The sequence below is a fragment of the Odontesthes bonariensis genome, chromosome 12 (genome assembly GCF_027942865.1).
Source record: "Odontesthes bonariensis isolate fOdoBon6 chromosome 12, fOdoBon6.hap1, whole genome shotgun sequence".
NCBI lineage: Eukaryota > Metazoa > Chordata > Actinopteri > Atheriniformes > Atherinopsidae > Odontesthes > Odontesthes bonariensis.
In genome coordinates this window covers 6,819,351-6,836,535 of record NC_134517.1, presented here as the reverse complement: position 1 = coordinate 6,836,535, position 17,185 = coordinate 6,819,351, and the positions used below count along the sequence as shown (strand labels likewise).

At 41.0% G+C, this 17,185-nt stretch overlaps 2 protein-coding genes across 5 annotated transcripts in view; one reads left to right on the top strand and one right to left on the bottom strand.

Moving 5' to 3' along the window:
• The first annotated feature begins 52 nt into the window (after window positions 1–52).
• znf142 (zinc finger protein 142) lies at window positions 53–16,001 on the top strand. The gene is made up of 8 exons (XM_075478999.1): window positions 53–511; window positions 803–1,291; window positions 1,410–1,616; window positions 1,733–2,557; window positions 2,709–2,886; window positions 4,570–7,408; window positions 12,240–12,345; window positions 14,473–16,001. The coding sequence occupies exons 2-8, from the start codon at window positions 808–810 to the stop codon at window positions 15,006–15,008; spliced, it is 5,175 nt and encodes a 1,724-aa protein (XP_075335114.1). The 5' UTR covers window positions 53–511; window positions 803–807; the 3' UTR covers window positions 15,009–16,001.
• Window positions 14,430–17,185, bottom strand: part of plcd4b (phospholipase C, delta 4b) — a 15,246-nt gene continuing 12,490 nt past the window's right edge. For 3 of the 4 annotated variants that reach the window (XM_075479001.1, XM_075479003.1, XM_075479004.1), the window contains 4 exons: window positions 16,853–17,031; window positions 16,605–16,737; window positions 16,294–16,443; window positions 14,431–15,799 (listed from right to left, as the gene is read on the bottom strand). In XM_075479001.1, coding sequence (XP_075335116.1) covers window positions 15,708–15,799; window positions 16,294–16,443; window positions 16,605–16,737; window positions 16,853–17,031 — 554 coding nt within the window. In that variant the 3' untranslated portion in view covers window positions 14,431–15,707. Of the gene's footprint in view, window positions 15,800–16,293; window positions 16,444–16,604; window positions 16,738–16,852; window positions 17,032–17,185 lie in introns of all 4 variants that reach the window. The other variant, XM_075479002.1, reaches the window with a different exon arrangement.

Sequence of the window (17,185 nt, the reverse complement as noted above, 5' to 3'; positions counted from 1 at the left end):
CTGTGTTTGGAGAATATCATTCCGACTATTTACCAATGCTCACGATCATTTGTTCCCTTTTCCTGCAGTGTGTCGTGTTGACATTATTTTTTTCTTGCAAGTTTAGATAGAAACTACCTTAAATTAACACTATGGCTTGATAATTTATTGTTTATTTTGTATTGTAAATCGTTTGCACCGAAACAGTGAAAACAACTAATAATTAGGAATTGGGACAAAAACATTTCACGGCAAAAATCACAAAAAGCTAACTCACGTTAGCCCAGCTCGCGATAACGGCTGCGCTGTCGTTGAGCACTACTTTGTCTTATTATCAATCTTATATATGAATTATATGTCATTACACTAAGTGAAACTGAAACGTCTATCACTTAATGTAAAATAAGAATCCTGCTTTAGTTACAAGGACTAAAGATGGATTTAAAAACTAGGGATGGCTGCCTGCTAGACGGTGAAACGAATACCTCTTGATGTTTTGTTTAGCTGAACATTTTCAGTGAAAACACGGGCGGTAGGTCCAACTCTAAACTATCTTTCTATTGTTATTATCGTGGTATCTTTATCAGCATCTATCTGTGTCTATAGTAATTGTTCATTATTTTTTACATTACTATTATCTTCACTTCACTGGTGTCTTTACGAAGAGGTTTTAATGAATAGGAATACAACATGCCACTAATAGCTAAAACTAATAGCTTGATTTCTAATGTATTCTACGTATCTATATGACATTTGTCCAAAATATGAGCATAAGAAGCCTTTTTTTATATATACCTCGTTTTCTCTGTGCACTGTTTTTCAGACACGATGGAGACAGAGGAATATCCATGTGACAAATGTGGACAAAGTTTCTCAGACAGTACTACTTTTGTCTCGCACCCCTGTTCAAAAAGGCAAATATCTGCACCCAGTAAAGGGCAGGCGGACAGTTACAAGTGTTCTCAGTGCGATGAAGTCTTTTCTAAGCCAGTTGCTCTGAGATACCATTTTAAAACCAACCACAGCAATTATGAACTGAAAGGCCCATTTGCTTGTTCTGAGCACAACTGTCAGTTCAACAGCTCAGACCGTCGGGTGTATCAAGCCCACTTGATGTCAGTGCATGGTCTGGATCTTATACCTTGCACCTACCGGTCCTGTAAAATGTCATTTCACACACGGGGTGAGATGGAAATACATTGGAGGAGCCACATGCCATTTGGCTGTTTTCACTGTGACTTTGTCACTCAAAATACAAAACACTTTAGTGGTCACATTTTGGAGCACGACCACCTGCCAAATAACCATCAAGGTAAGCATACAATGACAAAATTTCTGAGATACAAAAAGAGAATTGTCATTTTCTTATTACATTCAAACTGCATATGTGGTAGAGCATGATTTTTATGTCCATTTCATATTATTCTTAGGAAAGGAATCCACAGTATGCACTAATGGAGGTCACCTGACTCAGGTTCCCTCAAGGGAAAATAGAAAACGGAAATCCATGTCATCTTTACCACAATATGAATTTGAAGAAGAGCTTGAGAGCCAAGGGGATGATGCAAAACGTTCAAGAAAGGCAGTGAAAAAAGAAAACACTTCAGCAATGAGTGCTGCACCTCTCCCATCTAAAGGTATGCAAGCTTCTGCTTGGTGGATTCATGTGACCTGTTGTTAAGGAGACAAAGACAAATGTATTTTATTCTTTTTTAACAAGCACTTTTCTAACAAATCTGTTCTTGTCCGTTAGAGTACCTTGCAGAGGGATCGGAGCATATTTACCGCACCCACACCTGTCCGAAATGTCGCCGGTGCTTCAAGATGCGCTCTCACCTGCAGGAGCATTTTCGTTTACATTTCCCTGACCCCAGCCTCCAGTGCCCCACATGCAAGCGTTTTTTCACCAGCAAAAGCAAGTTACGCATACACAGACTCCGAGAGGCTGGTGACAAGATCCATCACTGTCACTTGTGTGACTACTCTGCTGTAGAGAGGAACGCGATCCGCCGCCATCTCGTCAGCGTGCATGTCGATGAGGCAGAGGACGACATGAAAAATCACAACTATCTTTGTCCCACATGCGGTCAAAGCTTTCGCCAAAGCAGGGCACTCAAGGCTCACATGAAGGCGCACAACATCCCTTCAGACAGCAAACAGTTGACCTGTTTCCAAGAGAGTTGTCCTTTCCAGAGTTCTCAGCGTAAAGACTTTCTTAAACACACCGCTGAAGTGCATGGAGTCAAAGCGGCGGAGTGTCGTCACCACGCCTGCAGTGCCATCTTTCAAAGCGAGCTGGACATGGAGGCTCATTATCGAACACACCTCGCCTACCACTGCTCAGAGTGTGATTTCTCTTGCTCCAATAAAACCGTCTTCCTCCAGCACCAGCGTCATGGTCACCCTGGTAATAAAAAGCTTTGCTGTGACTTTTGCTCCTTTGTGACATTCAATCCTGTGGAGTTTGACCAGCACATTGGACATTTGCACGCTAACGAGAAGATCCACCGCTGCTCTCAGTGCAGCTACGTCACCTCGCATAAACGTGGTTTGAAGCGACACATGTTGATGCACAGTGGTGAGGATTGAATTGATGGTGGTTTAATCATACGATTCTCACCTTACGGCATCCTCCGTCTTTACATTTTATTTTCAAAGAGCTTATTGTTTTAGCTACTCTGTTTAAATTACTTGTGTTCAGTGTTTGTTTTTGTTTTTTGTTTTTACAGGTGAGAAGCCCCACAAGTGCAGCCTGTGCGACTTCAGGTGTCGAGATGAGTCCTACCTCTCTAGACATATGCTCACTCACTCAGATGATAAGAACTTTATGTGCACTGAATGTGGATATGTCACTAAATGGAAGCACTATCTCAACGTTCACATGAGGAAGCATGCGGGAGACCTCAGGTAGACGGTTAATACGTCTCTCATTCAAGATTTATATCTTAAATTTGTTTTGGGACTGCTGGGCACAAATAGATCAAAAAATTATGATGTGGTTACAGCTGTGTAGTCCACGCTGTTATCGAATGAAATACACTCAGACTTTTTACCAACTGATTGATCTTTTTCTGGCTCCTTTGTGAATTTGGTTCAGTCGATGAGGGCCCAAACATACTTAAATAAACTATGCCTACATCTTGCATTTTTTATGCTCCCAAGACTTTATGGGTTGTCAGACCAAAACGTGTGCATTAAATACAGTTCTTCAATTACAGAAACAATTAAATAGTATTTGGTAAAGTTTTTTGTGAAAGGATTTGAGTTACATAAGAACTGGTTTATGCATTTCTCCCTCTACTTCACTTTCTCTTTCTGTACTTCCCTCTATGCCTGCACTCTATCTCTTCACTGTCACCTCTGACACACTGACTAGTGGTTTCCTTCTATGTAGCTAATTGTTAGATTTGATGTTAGTTGTAATGTTATATCCTCATTTGTAAGTCGTTTTGGATAAAAGCGTCTGCTAAATGCATAAACATAAACACAAACATAAAGATGCATTTACCATATCGAAGAATCACTAGTGGGTTGGGACAGACAGCTGCTGATATATTTCACTATGACTATTTGAATGCTTTGTAATTATACATTGTATTTGCAGTCACGCTTCACACAAAAAAACACCAGCAGGATACGGTTTACAACTGTTGGTAAACAACTGTTGTTAGACCCACGGTGAAACCATCATAGCTCATATTCAAATATTTAAAAAGCTGGGTACGTTACAACTTATCTCTAACATCTTTGTTATTTTTATCAGAAGGGGTTCCTTAACATATATTGCTAATCGTTTCTGAAATCCTGCATCTCGGGCGAGAAAAAGAGAAAAACCACTTAATTTTTTAGCTGTCTCTAGAGTATTATTTTTTTTCACAAGCTAAGAAAAGTGCACTTAATGGGCTGCGGACATTGGTGCCAGCTAGCTGCAGCTTGCGTCAGCACACTGTCAGCGCCTGATGGTCTATACTTAATGATGTAGTGTACAGCTTCTTTATTCTGTAACACTACTTTTGTTGGACCACTCGATGGGTTTGTAGTGAATGAAAAGTTTCAGTTGAAATTTCAGACAGAAATTGCAAAATGGCTGACCGTATAGTAGACTGCAGTGAACTAGGGTGTTTAAGCAAATGCTTCTCTGGTGGGCAGAGGTCCGGTAAAAGGTAACTGAAGAGGAAAAGGGATGGATGTTTTTTTAATATTCATGCCTTTAGGAAACACTAATTTTTATTGTGAAACTGTTTTGCAAAATTGAAACACCCCTATGTTTAGGAAGTGGTGTAACCCTGTTAGTGGCATAGTGTATAAAAGGTTCCTGGTGTCTCTGACCTATCAGCAGTCTGCAGAGTTTTACACTGCCCTGTGATATCAGCTTAGCTGGCTTGGCAGAGCGAGGTAAAATCCAATCCAAACCCATTGTACGAACTCAGATTGTATTCCTCTCAATTTCATTGTCTTGTCAACCATGCATAAAGCACGTTATGGCTTAATACCTAAGATATTTTATGCCTTCTGACAATTATTTTAGCATTTTAGAATGCAGTGCTCTATATGCATCAATATGACCAAGCTCTCTGTGTCCCCTCCTAGGTATTCGTGCGATCAATGTCCATATCGATGCCACCGCATGGACCAGCTCAACAGCCACAAATTACGACATCAGGCTAAAACGCTCATGTGTGAGATCTGCGCTTACGCCTGCAAACGCAAATATGAGCTCCGCAATCACATGTTGTCCAAACATTCTGGAGAGGGGAAACAGCCTGTGGTGTTGAAGTGCAAATACTGCACCTACACCACCTGCTTCCGACAGGCACTTCAGAACCACGAGAACTGCAAACACACCAGACTGAAAGAGTTTCGCTGTGCCCTCTGCATCTATTCCTCCTTCAGTAGCATCAGCCTCTTCCTTCACAAGAAGAAAGCCCACGGGTACGTGCCGGGGGACAAAGCATGGTTGGAGAACTATGCAGCAAAGGAGAAGGAGACAAACTCGAATGAGTTTGTGCAGGATTTTTACATAAGACCACAAGTTTATTACGAGCAGTCCGAACAGTCCTCTTGCGATGGGCCTCTTTCATCTGCAGCTACTGACATCCGAGAGCAATCCAATGTTGTAGCTCAAAAAGTTGTTAATGAAGCTGTTCCAGACCGTTCTCCATCTGCCAACAGTCCTGAGCAGTACTGTACTCTTGTGTTAACAACACTAACAACCAACGATGACCAAAACCCACCTTTGCAAAATGAGAAGAATAACTGTGCAAGCGCACCCATTTTGAATCATAACAGGCCCGAGTCATCACAAGGAAGGGCAGAGGATTCTGCCCCTTCAAGCTCATCAGAGGAAGACGATGTAGCCGTGCCAGGCGAGTGCGAACAAAGTGATTTTGATGACGCGTGTGAGCCTTTGAATATTACATGTCAAACTGTCGATCCCATAGAGGTTCAGACTCAGACGTCTCAGGTGGAAAATAGTGGCAAAACAAAAGATTCTGCTTTTCTGCCTGAACAAGGTCAGCCATCACAATCTGAGACGCATCTGAAAGCTATGAAGAAACATGACAAGGACCAAGCAGAGGCCATGGTTTTAGAGGGGCGGGTGCAGATGCTTGTGGTGCCAACTGAAGATGTTTATCGCTGTGACAATTGCCCGTATGTAACGTCTAGGGAGACAGCTTTAAAGCGGCACTGCCGATCTTTGTGCCATGGCAGGACAAAGGGACACAAGTGCCAGGCCTGTGGTCGGCAGTTCAAACAGTTGCGTGGTCTCGATAACCACCTTAAAAAGAAGTGCCCAGCACTTCCACGCAAAACACAGAGATTGCGTACTACTAAAGATCAAGAAGTGTCCAAAAAAGTGGAAGGGGAAACAAGTTCAGATCAGGTGGAGTTTTTATCCTCACCAAATAAGATTTCCACAGCATTAAAACATCGTAAATTTCATCTGCAAGAGCAGGGAGCATGCACGTCTCATACCTCTGCATCTGCTGTTCCAGAGCGTCAGAATAACAAAACTCAGACAAATAAGCTTCCAAATGTCAAGCTTGTGAAAAAACAATCGATCAACAAACTTGGAAAAGTTTCCCTGCAGACAAAGACCCTTTACATAAAAAAAGATGGGAAATTTAAATGCAAGCTGTGCAGTTTCTCATCATTCAAGCTACTAGCAGTTAAATGGCACCTCTCAAGCTGCAGAGAAATTACGAGCAGTAAGGAAAATCAAATGGTTTCTAAAATGGATGACCAAAGCAGTGATGGTTTGCTGAAGGACGGAGAGGGCATTGTGGAGAAGACTGAAGAAGGTCTTGTGAAAGTTTCTAAGAAACATAAACTTTTTGGTTGTCCAAACTGTGCATTTAAATGCAATAAAAGAGCATTAGAGAGCCATGAAAAGAAAGGCTGCATGAAGCCTGGGGAAGTCCAATGCAGCTGGTGTTCATTTGTAGCCAAATCTAAAATGTCTTTAACTCGTCACATTCTGCATATTCATAAAAAAGAAAAGTTTCATGTTGCAAAACCCAGACATTTGCATTGCAGGCACTGCACTTTCAGCTGTAAACAAGAGCGATGCATGAATCATCACATTGCACTAAAACACAAAGGTGTTCAACCTCACCTTTGCCGCTACTGCCCTTTCAGCACCACACGGCGGTATCGCCTGGAGGAGCATGAATCTCTGCATACGGGGATTGGCCGTCACGGCTGCGACATGTGTGACAAGACCTTTGGGGCTGTCGCCAAATTACGTCAGCATAAGATGCGCATCCACAACAAACAGCCTAAACACTTCTGCTCACTGTGTGACTTCAGCGGTTATACACTTGACGACGTGAGACGGCACAACCACAGGTGTCATACAGGGGAGTTACAGCACGTTTGCACCCATTGTGACGCCCAGTTTAGTTCAGAGATCGCTTTAAGAAACCACTGCAAGCGCATCCACCAGCTTCTGGTCTGTTTGTTATGCAAGAAGTGTGACTACACGTGTAGCAGTGAGATCACACTGAAGGCCCACCAACAGAGCAGGCACCCACAGGTAAAATGCGCCACCTGTCAGGAATCTTTTGAGACAAAGGAAAGCCTCGAGATTCATCAGAGAACTCATCTGGCACATCGATGTCAGCTTTGCCACTTTGCTACCAAAACAAGGCAGATGCTGGCTCAACACCTTATGAATGAACACGAAGAGGGATCCCCAGAGGGCAAGCCCCTCAAATGCAGCACTTGTCGGTTTACTTGTCGCCATCAGCTGGTGTTGGAGCAGCACCTCCGTTCACATGGAAGCAAGCGCTTGTACAAATGCACAGACTGCAATTATTCCACACAAAACAAGCAGAAGATAACATGGCACGTTCGCATTCACACTGGGGAGAAGCCTTATAGCTGTGACCAATGCACTTACACCTGCACGGATCCATCTAGATTGAAGGTAACCTCAGAGTTTATTGGATGATTGGTGTTTTGAAGACAAAAAGCCTCATAACAGGTTCCCCTTCTCATGCATAATCAGTACGTTCTACTATATATTGCAACAGTCATGACAAGAAAATGAAGACAGTTCTTTAAATATTTAGTTATTTGTCAAGAAATATAAACAAATCAATATTTGATCCTCTTTCAAACCATATTTATAGATGAATGTGATGCAGTACATCGAGACAATTCCTACTTGGAAAAAGTTCAAATAGGGGTATAAGGAAAGTACCTTCTATCCCAATAGACAACATTTCTCTTTTGGCTGAAATAATCCCATGACCAGTAACCCACATTGACTTGCATAACTCCTTAATATGAAATTCTCTCTTAACTCATTGGCTGCCAGCCATTTTCAGTGCAGAGAGACCCATACCAGAGAGTCTCTATTATGAGGAGAGGGAAAGCTGGCGGCTTTTTCCGGGTGGTACTGCACTCTAGGGGCACCAACGAAGCAGTGCAGAGCAGGCAAAACTCTCTGGTGATACTATGAGATCCACCTTAGATGCAGCCATTGCTTTGGATAGAATTTTTTATATTTTTTCACTTTAATTTTCCTAAAGGCAGGATAAATTATCCTTTCAAACGGCACTTGGTTTGATTTTTTAGACTCACTAGATTAGTTTAAAATACACATTTATTGTCAGTATTGCATCCCGAGTGACGTCGCCTATGTGGCATCACTTCACGGCATGGTCAGTCCTAGCGCTGAGCTAGCAGAGAAGGGTTAGCTCAAATAGTTACAGATTTCAGCACAGCCCTTTTACATACTCTCTGACTAGCCTCTGGTTTAGCTTTGGTTGTTGTTAGCAGCACCAGGTTAGCACTCTGGCACAGTGGACGAGTGCCGTAAAGCAGCCGGTCGTAATCAGCCGTGCGTTCTTCAGATTCCGTTAGCTAGATGCTAGCGGAGACTGACTCGCAAATGCCAGACCTGTAAGAAAACAGAAAGCTATAACTCCCAGGTTATTGTACTTTCGATATAAATTAACATCCCTCTGTCAGAAATCAGAGTAATATTTTCAGGTTTCAGCCGCTAGCGGGGACATTTTTTGAGTTATTAGCGCCAGCCCTATGGCCAATGATCATTCTGCACTCGCTCGCCAGCGCCCCCAGACAAAATCAACTGAACTGCAGCCAAATTTTTTATAATGGGGCGAATAGGAAGTGAAACGGCTGTCTGTAAAAGGGCTGTGCCCATACTGCCAAGTGTTTTACAGTATTTTGACTGATTTTCCAAGACCCACAGAAAAGTGTCTTATGACTATGTACACACCGAAATTACCAAAAGAAAGAGTAGACTCTCTTCTTTCATCAGGAAAAAAAAGTTTGTTTCTACCATTTTCAGTCCTTTAGTAATAGACAGTAGAACATAGGTTGGTTTCACCAAAAACAGCTGTTTTTGACCAAAAAATTTAGAAAACAAGCTTTTTTTTGTGCAAAGTGGCACTGCTGCCACCTTGCGGGTAATTTTGCCAGTATATTCTCTGTTTAGTGTTTACAAGCCTAAGATTTAGTGACAAACTCCGCTAGATTGTTCCCCAGCCCGCTCCGTTAAAAAACGCAATTGACGTCTATAGACGTCTTTGGCAGTCAACGTTTTTTTTTTTTAAATTGACGTCTATGGCACCGAAAGAGTTAAGATGTGCAATGTCTGAGGAGTTTTTGCATGCGCAGCCCAATTGAATAATCTCACATTATAAAAATAGGTTTGAGGTCCAGGTTTTTGACTAGGCTATTTCTATTCTGTGCCATTTCTTGGTGGATTTACTGGAACGATTTGGGTCATTGCCATGTTGCAAAGTTCCCCTCCACTTCAGTGTCAAAATAGATAGTGTCTGATCTTTCTAAGGTTCCTAACGGACACAATGAAAAATCCTTGGTGGATTCTTTGATTCTGAGGTTGCATTGCCCTGCTCCAGCAAAGTAGCCCTAGTTCATGACATCTACACCCCCTTGCTTCAAAACTGGTATGAGCTTCTTTTGCTCAAAATCTGTGGTTTATGCCATACACATCTCCTGTTACACTGACCAGATTATTTATTTGACATTTATCCCTACAAAGTACATTAAGATTTTTTTTATGTTTGTCTATGTGCTCATTGGCAAACTTCAGTCTTACCTTGATGTTCTTGTTTTATCGCAACGGTTTCCTTCTTGTGCAGTTCCCATGAGGCTCAACCTTGACCAGACTTTCTGATGGTAGAACCACGTACTTTGGCATCAACATGCCAGGATTACGAGAGAGTTCTTTTGTAAAATTGTGGTCTGTGCAAAGGCTAAACTTATTGGTATGGCCACAGCAAATTATATGCTCATCTAACATTTGTTTCTTTAATTGATGTGGTTGCCGTCATCTTAAAAGAGACAACTTGACATCATGATACAGATGTTGCATCTGAGATAAAGGGGACCACTCAGAAACAACAGGGCAGACATCTAATCAAATCAAATCAAATCAAATTTATTTGTATAGCACGTTTCATGTACAAAACAATTCAAAGTGCTTCACATAAAATAAAAACATTGGAGCAGGGAGTGTAAGAAGCATTAAAAAATACATAAAAGAATATAAAGAGAAACAATTAAAATAATTTAAATGAATTTAAAAACAAGCAACAGTCCAGATAAATTAAAAGATATCGTGCAGATTTCATGCATAGACACATGAGAAAAGAACTGTTTTTAACCTGGATTTAAAAATGTCTACATTTGGTGAAAGTTTAATCTCCACTGGCAGTTTGTTCCACTTGTTTGCAGCATAACAGCTAAATGCTGCTTCTCCATGTTTAGTCTGCACTCTGGTCTTGACCAGCTGACCTTGGATCTAAGAGCTCTGCTAGGTTTATATTCTCTGAACATATCACAGATGTATTTTGGGCCTAAACCATTCTGGGATTTGTAAACCAGTAGCAGGCTTTTAAAATCTATTCTGTGACTGACTGGAAGCCAGTGTAAAGATTGTAAAACTGGTGTGATGTGTTCAGATCTCTTAGTCTGGGTTAAAACTCTAGCAGCAGCGTTCTGGATGAGCTGCAGATGTTTAATGCTCTTTTTGGGAAGTCCAGTTAAAAGACCATTACAGTAATCAAGTCTACTGGAGATGAATGCATGGATGAGTTTCTCCTGGTCTTTTTGGGAGAGGAAACCTTTAATTCTGTTGATGTTTCTGAGATGGTAAAAAGCTGCCTTGGTGACAGCTTTGATCTGGCTGCTGAAAGTCAGATCTGAGTCTATCAACACTCCAAGGTTATGAACTTGGTCAGTGATTGTAAGGGCCCGAGTCTCAAGATATTTACCAACGCTGACCCTCTTCTCTTTGATACCAAACAGAATGATCTCAGTTTTGTTTTCATTTTATTTTAGAAAATTCTCTCTCATCCAGGTGTTTAACTTCCTCCAGACACTGACACGGTACGTCTAATGACAGAGGGGTAGAACAAGTGAAAGGTAGCCCATAGAAATAGTCTTGAGCCATCTCTTTATCTGTCGTAAGGAAAATGGGAAATTGGTGCAGCAATCTATTGAAACATTTGGGAACATAAATGGAAAAGTACGGTATATTAAAAAAATGTATAATTCCAAAGAGATGGAAAGTCAATATTTGGCATGACCAACTTTTGTTTTTCAACACAGCCTGAACCCTCATAGACCAACCTTTTTGTAACTTATTTAAGTAGTCTTCAGGAATAGTTCTCCGGGCTACTTGAAGGACATTCCAAAGCTCTTCTTTGGATGTTGGCTGCCTTTTCTTCCGTTCTCTATCAACATTATCCCTCACTGCTTCAGTAATATTGAGGTCTGGGCTGTAGGCAGGATTCATCCCTCCATAAGACCTGTTGCCACTGATTTTAATCCAGTTGTGTCATTTGGCATAGCTCAGCCTTTTTGCACTTGTTCCCCTTACTTAAGAATGTATTCTTAACAGCCACCCTTCCATGAGGCTTTGTTGAAGCACTCAATTTGAGGGTCACATGCATTTCAGGTCTTGTGTTAGGATACTTTGCAGGACCTTTTCCTTTTTCTGAAAGACATTTTTTATTGTTATGTTGTTCATCTGCTGTAGACGTTTTTTAGGTCAGCCCTCTTTCTTTTGTCCTCCACTTCTTGAGTTTCCTTATTTGTTCAGGACACACCACACACTGAGTTATGCCAAGTCTTTGGTAATCACCTTGCTGGTGCAAAAATACCATTTGTGTCTGTCAGACTGTGCTATCTCAGTCTTTTTTTTTTTCATGGATGCAACTAAAGTGATGGGAAGAAAGCATATGTCTTTGCACCTAGCAACCTAGTAACAGAGTGCCTAAACATACAATTTAAGATGTTTTTTTTACTGAGATTTCTTTTTTTAATGTTTAGACATAAAACGAATTCATGCCTTGAGAAAGGTACATTTAACAGTGTTAAATAGCTTAATAAACCGGTGAGGTCAAAGTACTGAACTATAAATGATTGATAAAGCTGCCAAAGTCTAATGAAAAGGTTATAAAGACCGTAGGAAATCCTGGAGAACTATTGCTCAAGACCGCTGTCAAAGATTGCTTTAAAATCTGAAATCTCTTTGAATGCAAAATTCCAAAAAGACTTTAGTGCAGTAGTGTTGTTACTCGTGGATGTTGTTACTTTTACACAAATAACTCAAAATGAAACTTTAATGTCATGATTGAAAAATTTTAAATGCCGCTGAGATCCTACTGATTTTGTAAAGAAGCAGTTTTAAGAAAGTCATGGGCTTTGGTTTGGTTGAAAAACACATGAAATAACATTTTAAATCATTTCTACCAAAGCTTCACATGAGAGTTCACCAAGAAGAGAAGAAGTACCTTTGTCCAGAGTGTGGCTACAAATGCAAGTGGGCGACTCAGCTGAAGTATCACATGACCAAGCACACAGGTACCAGCTAAACATAAAAGATAATAATTATAGTACTCAAACATGTTTTTAATATTAGGGAAATACTTCAATGCTGATTCACACAAATAGTTGCATATGTCAACATTTTAAAGGGATAGTTCGCCTCTTTTGACATGAAGCTGTATGACATCCCATATTAGCTACAGTGCACAGTGAAAATGAGTACACCCCTGTTGAAAAGTAACATTTTGAACAATATTTTAATACACACACAAGTTATTCCCAAAACGTGCATAGAGTAAGTTTAATACAACATCTGTTCAGCTTACAACAGAAAAGAAAGGTCAATAATATAACTTAAATGACATATTTGTCCATTTTTGTGAAATTATGCTGGTGCAAAAGTGAGTACACCCCCATGTTAAACTCCCTGAGAATGGGCCGTGTTGGCCCGAAATGTCATGAAATGAAAAGGCATTAAAAGGGAGGTCATCGTTGTGCGTTTCATCCTTGCCTTACATTGAAATTTTACATTTTGAGTCTGCACCAGGCTAAAAGAGACGTGTGTGAGATTTGACTGAAATCCTATGGAGAGTATCATGATCTGCTTCAGTAGTCACAGTACATGTTGACAAGCATGTTTCTTTTGGTGAAATTCAGCTTCCTACTGTTGATGGCATCCATACAGCCCCAAACCATGTCACTCCCACTACTATGCTTGACTTTAAGCATGGGGCACTTTTCTTTGTACAAATCACTTTTTACCACCACACAGGCTTGACACCATCTAAAGCAAATTTGTTTATCATTGTCTCATCAGAGACAAACAAACTAAGGATATGGATTGCTGGAACCGTGTCCTGTGATCTGATGACACCAAGATGAACAAATTTGCTTTAGATGGTGTCAAGCATGTGTGGTGGTAAAAAGTGATTTGTACAAAGAAAAGTGCCCCATGCTTAAAGTCAAGCATAGTAGTGGGAGTGACATGGTTTGGGGCTGTATGGATGCCATCAACAGTAGGAAGCTGAATTTCACCAAAAGAAACATGCTTGTCAACATGTACTGTGACTACTGAAGCAGATCATGATACTCTCCATAGGATTTCAGTCAAATCTCACACACGTCTCTTTTAGCCTGGTGCAGACTCAAAATGTAAAATTTCAATGTAAGGCAAGGATGAAACGCACAACGATGACCTCCCTTTTAATGCCTTTTCATTTCATGACATTTCGGGCCAACACGGCCCATTCTCAGGGAGTTTAACATAGGGGTGTACTCACTTTTGCACCAGCATAATTTCACAAAAATGGACAAATATGTCATTTAAGTTATATTATTGACCTTTCTTTTCTGTTGTAAGCTGAACAGATGTTGTATTAAACTTACTCTATGCACGTTTTGGGAATAACTTGTGTGTGTATTAAAATATTGTTCAAAATGTTACTTTTCAACAGGGGTGTACTCATTTTCACTGTGCACTGTATATCATTTCTGAACATTGACTTACCCCCTGCTGCGTCCTGTGAGCCGAGTTCCGGCCTCGTTTTGGCGTTGATGAAGGTAGTCCAGCTAGTTGGCTGGGGCTTAAAAAATAGCCAAAAAGTCTTGCTTCTCAAAACAATATGCGTTCAAAAGAGTAATACATTTGCATCACAAAATTGTTCACCCAGAAAAAGTCAGACCTCACAATCGCTTGGCGCTATTTCTCTCTACCTTCCTATCACTGCGTGCTGTGTAAACCGTGCAGACCGAAGTGCAGACCGAGCAGTAAACACTGTAACAGGTGCGGCTATCGGCAGGTGGCAGCACACAGTGATACGAAGGGAGGCAAAAATAGCGCCAAGCGATTGTGAGGTCTGACTTTTTCTGGATGAACGATTTTGTGATGCAAATGTATTACTCTTTTGAACGCATATTGTTTTGAGAAGCAAGACGCTTTATTTTTTAAGCCCCAGCCAACTAGCCGGACTACCTTCGTCAACGCCAAAACGAGGCTGGAACTCAGCTCACATGACGCAGCGGGGGGTAAGTCAAATTTAATAAATTATATTACTAATATGGGATGTCATACAGCTTCATGTCAAAAGAGGCGAACTATCCCTTTAAGACATTCGGTGTGGAGAATGTTTGAGGAAAAATAAAGTATTTTTTTGTTGTCTCCAGGAGAGAAGCCCTACGCCTGTGATGAGTGTGACTACCGAACTAACAGAGCAGATGCCCTGCGTGTACATCGGGCAACACAGCACTGTGATACGCGCCCTTATGTCTGCGAGAAATGCGGCAAAGCCTTCAAGACTAGTTTCATACTGAAGACCCACCAGCAGCAGCACAGCGACGGTCGTCCGTATACTTGTGGACTGTGCCAGAAGGCCTTCCGATGGCCGGCGGGTCTTAGACATCACTACCTCTCCCACACCAAGCAGCAGCCTTTTGGGTGCCGCCACTGCTCCTACAGAGCCAAGCAGAAATTCCAGGTGGTCAAGCATCTGCAAAAGCACCATCCACAGATGTCAGTAGAGCAGGGTGTGCTGAGAGACTCTGAAACTGGTAGTCTCACTTTAAAGGAGGCCCTACAGGGTACTTTAGATGAGAGAGTATCACCTGGGATGACCAGTGAACTACTTCCTCCAGCCAATGAGGAAGAGGACATAAGAGAAGAGGTTGTGGCAACAAGACAGAACACTGAACAAACACAGTAGTGATGCAGAAATCTGTCAGTACCTATATTTTAAAAGAATTGTTAGTATGCACAATTGATAATTACATGAGCCAGAGGTTGTGTGTTTCTGAATTTTACTCATTGGTGTTTAAGCATTCTGAAAATTTTAAGACCGATAGACATACACACAGTTATATTATGTACAACATCATCTTGACAAATGTTAACATTAGTAAATACTGTGTTTCATTCAAGCACGCACTTTGTAGGTAAACAACAAATTTACCAACATAATGCGAGGCCAGGTGTATTTGTAGATTTATAATACTGATCTTTGGCAAATTTTTCACATTCCATTTTATAATTGTCAACCATAGACTTTCAGTACTGATACTTGTATTCAGATGGTCATGACGTGCAGTGGTCCTTCATGTTCACTCACATTCAAAGCCTAGGAATATTGAAAGAATTTCAATAAATACTTAACCATGAAATGATATCATAGGCAAAATGATATCTTAGGCAATAAAACAATCAAATACAAGCAGACATAATTTGTCCCGGTACTACTGTATATGCCAAACCATTTGACATGTAAACTGCTTATTTGCTGTGCTTTTAATCTGACAGATGGCCAGAATCAAACTGCCGATGCATGCTGTTTACGATCTTTTGTCAGGTTTGTGGTCATACTGGACATTTAACCCCCTCTGGCTTCACATTCGCCCACTTGACCATTTCAAGTGAGCTCTGAAATGCTGATGTTGACAAAGAGTGACGAGGTCGGGATGGCAGTTCCATCTTTAGACAGCAGATGTATGTGACGGTATCCTGGAAGAAGGAGGTAGAATTTGGATTAAATGAGCTATTTGTACTGAGTAAATCATGATTTTGCCTTCCTCTGGCACTGGACACAACCACCAGTAAGACTTTGTCAAGATATTTAAAATAAGGAAGCACAATATATATATATTTTTTTTGCCAATATCCTGATATTTTTCAACCTGTATTGACAGATTTTGAAAGCCAATAAAGATGGTCTAATCATCAAAGCCTTTTTCTTTTAGCAGAATTAATTTATCATTTTTACTTATTAGAAAAAGTAACTTGAGGAAAAAATGATACTTTAATAAGCTTGGATATCCTGGTATCCTCTCTCCATGACAGTCCTGAAATATGCCATAACCAAATTCTGCCTGCATGTCAAATGTTTGGCTGATGCCAATATTTTAAAGTCTTTATTGACTGGCTGTTGACATGTAGATATTGTGCATCCTAAATTTCAACCGTTGCAATGAGATGGAAGACTTCCGTTTCCCGCTCACCTGCCTGGACGCATGTCAATGGAAGAGTGAACTGCCCAATGAAGTCATTCCTGGATGCCTTGTCGTAGTCTTCCACCACAAAGCGAACCAGCACCAGCTCAGGGACGTGGATGACAAAATTTAGAGTTTCATTCCACACTGGGTTAAAGCCTGCAGGGAGAGGGCAGGTAAGAGTGAAGATGACTGAGTGACAAGTCTTTTTTTGTATAAAGGTTTCTTTTTCAATCCATATTATTGTTTTTACACTATTTGTATGCCAAGACCTTTGTGTCAACAAAGGCATCTCTATATAAGAAGGATTACTATTTCACCATTGTTGTTGATGTGACTGGTCTCTTCCTTGGCCTGGTCCTGTGGTACCCCATAGATCTCCACTCTGACCAGCGGGTCTACAATGGAGCCCTCTTTCTGGTTCACCTTTGGTAACTGTTGCCCACTTATCACCTGGTAAACACACACATATATTGAGAAAGAGCTCACTTTCTTGTGCATTTCTCTGGTATACAGTGATTAAAAAAAAATTCCCTATGAAATCCTGCAGACTCATCTAGTTTTTAACCTGTATTGATAAGCGAAGTGGTTTGTAGCCTTGCCACTCCTCAGGTTTCTCTGGACTGAATTGAGTGCTGATATCCCTCATGAAGCTTGGCTTGAGAACGTAACCACAGTAGCTATTCTGCCTGAAGAGCCCATCATTCAGATCCATTTCCAGTCCAGCCGTCTGGAAGTTCAGAGCCACTTTGGGAAGGAGGCAGAGGGGAAACAAAAGAGTGAAATGCAATTCCAACAGAAGACTGCCTTCCATTACGGAGCACACTTTGCGAGTTTGAGCTTATGTGACTGGAAACTGTTGTTTTGTCAAACCTCTTCAGCTGAGGGAATGATGCTCTAT

Coding starts and splice junctions, on each gene's coding strand:
- znf142 (XM_075478999.1), top strand. CDS start 808: ATGGAGACAGAGGAATATCCATGTGACAAATGTGGACAAAGTTTCTCA. Junction 2,558..2,708: donor ACACATGTTGATGCACAGTG/GTGAGGATTGAA, acceptor TTGTTTTTACAG/GTGAGAAGCCCCACAAGTGC. Junction 2,887..4,569: donor AAGCATGCGGGAGACCTCAG/GTAGACGGTTAA, acceptor GTCCCCTCCTAG/GTATTCGTGCGATCAATGTC.